General features: G+C 42.9%; 1 protein-coding gene across 2 annotated transcripts; it reads left to right on the forward strand.

The window, feature by feature from the left end:
- Window positions 1-626: 626 nt before the first annotated feature.
- GUN1 (s uncoupled 1) lies at window positions 627-5,624 on the forward strand. 2 transcript variants are annotated; one of them, XR_016399598.1, is made up of 5 exons: window positions 627-2,810; window positions 3,369-3,582; window positions 3,982-4,070; window positions 4,226-4,410; window positions 5,102-5,624. XR_016399598.1 is itself a non-coding variant. In XM_008811052.6 (4 exons), the coding sequence occupies exons 1-4, from the start codon at window positions 841-843 to the stop codon at window positions 5,361-5,363; spliced, it is 2,631 nt and encodes an 876-aa protein (XP_008809274.6). In that variant the 5' UTR covers window positions 627-840; the 3' UTR covers window positions 5,364-5,624. The 2 variants fall into 2 exon arrangements, 1 of the variants encoding a protein (XP_008809274.6); XM_008811052.6 differs by lacking the exon at window positions 3,982-4,070.

A 5,624-nucleotide genomic window follows, 5' to 3' on the forward strand; every position in this document is an offset into this window, starting at 1 on the left:
AAATGATATTCTAAAAATTGTGTATCAATTTACTTTGAGGTATGCATTAGATAGTTTAATGACTAATTTGCAAAATGTCTATTACCTGATTATGTACAATATATACACTTCACCTATATGTATTGTATACAAACGAACACTATATTTTAAAAATTGTACCGATTTATCAAGAAGTATGTATTGGCTTATCATCTAGTCATATAATATGTACCGATAAAAAAAAAAAAAAAAAAAAAAAAAGCATACTCTCAAAGCAAGCAAGGAAGAAAATGTTGTATTTTTTTATTATTTTTTTTAATCACGAGTTTGACGATCCGGCTGGTAGAAGATGTTTAAAATTTTTGAGTTTTTTTTTTAAATGGGCACTAAACAAAATATAATAAAATAAAAAATTAGTGTTATATTTTTCTTCTCTCGTGCTTGTCCCTCTCGTTCCTTCCCCTTTCCCAATCTCTCTATCGCTCATTAGTCATTAATTTTTCATCCCTTATTTCTCCTTTTTATTGTACCACCTTTAATTCAAATACATGCATACATGTTTTTTAACGCAAGTTTCCCATTCTCTCCAAACTTCTCTCTCTCCAAATACATGCATACACGTCACCTAGTCACCTTATCTTCATCTCATCCCCAAAGCCCTTCCCTCCATGCCATCTCCTATCTTCTTCTCTCCACTTCTCTTCTCTGCATCCCATAACGTTCATTAGCCTCCATCCTCTATTCCCTCCATATCCTCTCTCTCTCTCTCTCTCTCCCCCCCTCCCCACCCATATGCCCCCTTATCTCCTTCCCCTCCAAATCCCTCTTCCTCCTCCAATCCTATAATCCCCAACCTCTCCCATGGCCTCTCCCACTCCCCCCCCTCACTACTCCCTCACCTCTTCCAAATCCCTGCAAAGCCCCCAACCCACTCCCCAAAGCCCCCTTCAAAACCCCCCCAAACCCACCTATAGACTCCACTCCTCCTCTTCCACCACCACCGCCGCCGCCGCCGCCGCCGCCGCCGCCGCTACTAACACTGCGCCCACTCCTACCATAACCACCACCACCACCACCACCTCCCCCGGCGGTGCCACCAATGCCTCCACTCCTTCCCCCTCCCCTCAAAACCCAATCTTGCAGCGAAACCCAGCCTTCTTGCCCTACTGCCCCCGCCCCAGAGCTGGGCTGAGCCCCGAATTCCGGCGGACTCGCACCACCCGTGTCATCTCCAAGAGGAATCTCTCGTCCTCGAGGCCCTCCCCCGACAACGCCCGCACCGCCTCACCCGCCGCCGCCCATTGCCTCTCCCAAATCCTGCGGTCGCCCCCCAATGACCGGGCCCTCGCCAATATCCTCTCCAGCTTCCGGTCCTCCCTCGCCATCCCCGAAGACTATTGCTTCATTCTCCATGAGCTCGGCGACCGCGACAAGTGCCCGCCGAAGGCCCTGCGGTTCTTCCACTCCGCCATGCCTCTCATGCGAAGCCGGATCGAGCAGGGGAAGTTGCTGACGGCCGCCATTTGTGGGCTCGGCAAGATGGGCCGCCCCGAGCTCGCAAGACAGGTTTTTGATGCCGGCGTCGCCCGTGGTTATGGTAATACCGTCTTCGCCTACTCCTCTCTTATCTCCGCTTATGCCAGGAGTGGGCTTGCTGCTGAGGCCACGGGTGTTTTCGAGTCGATGAAGGCGACCGGCCTGAGGCCCACCACCATATCATACAATGCCGTAATTGATGCCTGTGGGAAGGGCGGCGTTGACCTCCAGTTCACGCTTGGGTTCTTCCGGGAGATGCTCCACGATGGGCTCTGTCCTGATAGGAAGACATTCAACTCTCTTCTAGCTGCCTGTAGTCGTGCTGGGCACTTGGAAGATGCACGTATGATGTTTGATGAAATGATCCGTCTGGGTATTGGTCGCGATATCTACACCTACAACACCTTCATTGATGCCATCTGCAAGTGTGGGAATGTGGAGCTTGCAGTGGAGGTCATGTTGGATATGCCTACGAACAATGTGTGCCCGAATGTCGTTACGTATAGTACGTTGATGGATGGATACTCTAAATTGGAGCAATTTGATGAGGCTCTGAAGATCTATGAAAAGATGAAATCTTTGAAGATTCGGTTGGATCGGGTGTGTTACAATACACTACTCTCAATCTATGTGAAGACCGGGAGGTATGGGGAGATTGCGAGAGTGTGTGAAGAGATGGATGTTATGGGAGTTGACAAGGATACAGTTACTTACAATTCTTTGATCAATGGGTATGGGAAGCAAGGCAGGTTAGACATTGTTGCTTACTTGATTCAGGATATGAGGGAGCGGGGAGTCGCCCCGAGTGTGCTAACATACTCGACTTTGATAGATATTTACTCAAAGGCGGGCATGTATGGAGATGCTGCAAATGTCTTCTTGGAGTTCAAGGGGTCAGGGTTGAAGGCAGATGTGGTTTTATACAGCTCTTTTATTGACACATTGGCTAAAAATGGGTTGGTGGAGTGTGCTGTGTCGTTGCTTGACGAGATGACAAGGGCAGGGATCGAGCCTAATGTGGTCACTTTCAATACTATAATTGATGCTTTTGGTAAGTCTAGGATCATTGTTGAGGAGGATGGTGTTGCGAGTAACATGGTGGGTGTTGAGGGAGGTGGTGGCCAGATTGTCAGGGCTTTCAGTCAGCTAGCAAGGGGAATTGGGCGGCCTGTGGCAGAAGAGGTCAGGAGGAGGTCTGAAGAACTGTTTTGCATCTTAGGATTGTTTCAGAAGATGATACAGCAGGGCGTGAGGCCCAATGTCGTGACTTTCTCGGCTATTTTGAATTCTTGCAGGTGATGTCCTATTTTGCCCTCAAGTTACCAATCTTCAACTTAGATTGTTAGGGGTTTAAGCTTTTGGGAATGATATTCTGAAAAGTATATTATTTATTACATTGTTAGAGCATTGAAATGGAAAATAAACTATAACCAAATATGTACCACTTAAGCCTTCTCCAAAGAATTGAAAAGTATGAAATTAAATACCAATTTCTGGGTCTCTGAAGATTATAGAAAACATATATCGATTGTGATATTACACCAAAAATGTAGAAAAATTTTGGTGATGTAAACAACTTCATTTTACCTTATACATAAGCTGGTTTCGTGCCATTAATAACAGTTGATCAAATGATGGACTTTGTTGTATCGTGAGTGAAACATATTTATATATTCTATGCAGTATATTGTTCAGAATGAAACATATTGCTTCTTTAGAATCAAGCATATGAATTCAAGTCATCATTTTTTAACAAAGTTTCTCTAACACATTTTTGGTCACTTGCTTCTCCATATCCTTGTTCTAGATGAGCTATAACCCTGTTCATTTTGTGCTTGAATTTTATATTGCAGTCGTTGCAATTCATTTGAAGATGCATCATTGTTATTGGAGCAGCTTCGGTTGTTTGATAACTTTGTCTATGGGGTTGCACATGGGCTTTTAATGGGCTGCAGAGAGGTTTGGGTGCAAGCTCAGTCACTTTTCGATGACTTGAGGCAAATGGATCTGCCAACATCATCTGCCTTTTACAATGCTCTAACTGATATGCTATGGCATTTTGGTCAGGTGATGAAGCATATTTTGTTACTCTTTAGTTAATGATCATGCGGTTGTTAAGGAATAATATCCCTTTGTAAGTAGTCATTAGTGATTTTAGCACTATTTGTGCACCATTTCTCTATTTTTTTTTCACATAGATTTAATTAGTCATAGAGGTGAACCAACAGAAGGGAATCAAGATAGTTATTTCTGTTATTTCTTTAATCTACTTTCAATAGCTCTCCATAAATTTACAGCTTATATGTCATTTTGGAGTTTAGTATTAGAACGTAGGGTCGGACCTTGGCGCAACAGTAAGGTTGCGGCATTGTGACCCGGCTGGCTATCACATGTTTGAAACACAAAAACAGCCTCTTTAATGTGAGGATAAGGCTGCATACATCTGACCCTCCTTAAACCCTGCAGTGACAGAAGTCTCAGGCATTGGGACACCCTTTTTAGTGTTCAAAGTGTTGGGTAATCAGGCTTGCTTCTTCCATCTTGCTCCCAAAAAGGTTGTATTGGTTGTTGTAGTTCAATGGTCTCTTGTTTTTGATCAATTTTTCCCCATATGGAATTGAATGAGCTGTTATGGTGCTGTTGAGGTTGAGGTCCCCTGGATTTCAGAGAGTTAACTTTTTGTTTATTTTATTATTGTTTTTTTTTACAGAAACGAGGAGCTCAGCAGGTTGTGCTTGAGGGGGTACAGCGGCATGTTTGGGAGAATGCGTGGAGTGAATTCAGTTTGGATCTGCACCTGATGTCTTGTGGTGCTGCTCAAGCCATGGTTTATGCATGGCTTCTCAGTGTACGCTCAATTGTTTTTGCAGGGCGTAAACCACCCGAGTTTGTTAGGTATGAAATCCTTTTTTTAGCTATGACACCTGAAGGGTTACAAGCTTGAGGTTAATGTGCCAAGCACTAAGACACTATTGTATGACACCAGCACTTAATAATATAAGGGGAATATATCATGAGATTGATTCCTTATAAGAAGAGCACAGACATCAAAATTAGTGCATGACTATATGTCATGTCTTTGACATTTAATTCTTCAACATATGCAATCATATATGAAATTGTTGTCTAGGATTTCTGGACCCCTCCTGGTACTTGTCTAGATCAAGGAAAGGCTGAATCACCTCTTTGAAACTTGTATCAAGTTCATATGCATGCCCATACGAGGGCTGATCAGGTTAGCTACCTCCAAGGACATAGAGCAGAGAACCTTTCTTATTCTTTTCTTTGGTTCATATCCTGGAAGATTAATCAGAATGTTGAAGTATACATTGTCAGAAATATTCCAGTTAATGCCTTTGTTTACAAGACTCATGTTGAGATGATAAGATGAAATTTGACGGTATTTTTCACTTTGATTTTGTTGGATATGCAAACTACGAAGCAGATTTTTTTTTTTAATAAGTATCATACCAAACATTCCAGCAGAAAAAAATTGGCTTCTGGTGATCACTGCCTTTTTTTGGCCTAACCAAAAAAGTTTAATATCACCACAATCTTATCTGCTAAATCCACTGTTTCTGTTCAGCATCTTGACAGGCTGGGGCAAACACAGCAAGATAGCTGGTGCTAGCACCCTCCGTCATGTCATCGGGGCGCTGCTTGACTCAATTGGAGCCCCATTCAATTTGGAAAGGTTCAACATTGGTCGGTTTGTATCACCAGGTGCAATGGTGGCTGCCTGGTTGAGGGAACCAGGGACAATAAGCATCCTTCTGCTTCGTGATGAGCGAGTGCAACATTCTAGTTCATCAACTCTGCTTCCAAGATTGCAGGCATTGCAATTGTAGTTTCAGAGCATATCCAGGTTGCTTCATCAGCCAGTTGTATCTGTTTAGTAATATTAATGTTTATTGTGAGAATAAAACAGCGATTTGTTCTTATTTTGTAAAATTGTATCATATTTTTGTCCTGAAATCGCTAGCACCTGCATTGTACTTAAAAGTCCTGCCTTTTTTTTTGGTTATTTGCCTGCATTACTGCTTAAAGATAGAACAGATTTATTCTATATATTAAAAAAGAAAAAATATAAATTTTCGAGGTGTGATCCA

The sequence above is a fragment of the Phoenix dactylifera genome, chromosome 2 (assembly GCF_051530095.1).
Source record: "Phoenix dactylifera cultivar Ajwa chromosome 2, Ajwa_hap1_PhDact_Kaust_v1.1, whole genome shotgun sequence".
Lineage (NCBI taxonomy): Eukaryota > Viridiplantae > Streptophyta > Magnoliopsida > Arecales > Arecaceae > Phoenix > Phoenix dactylifera.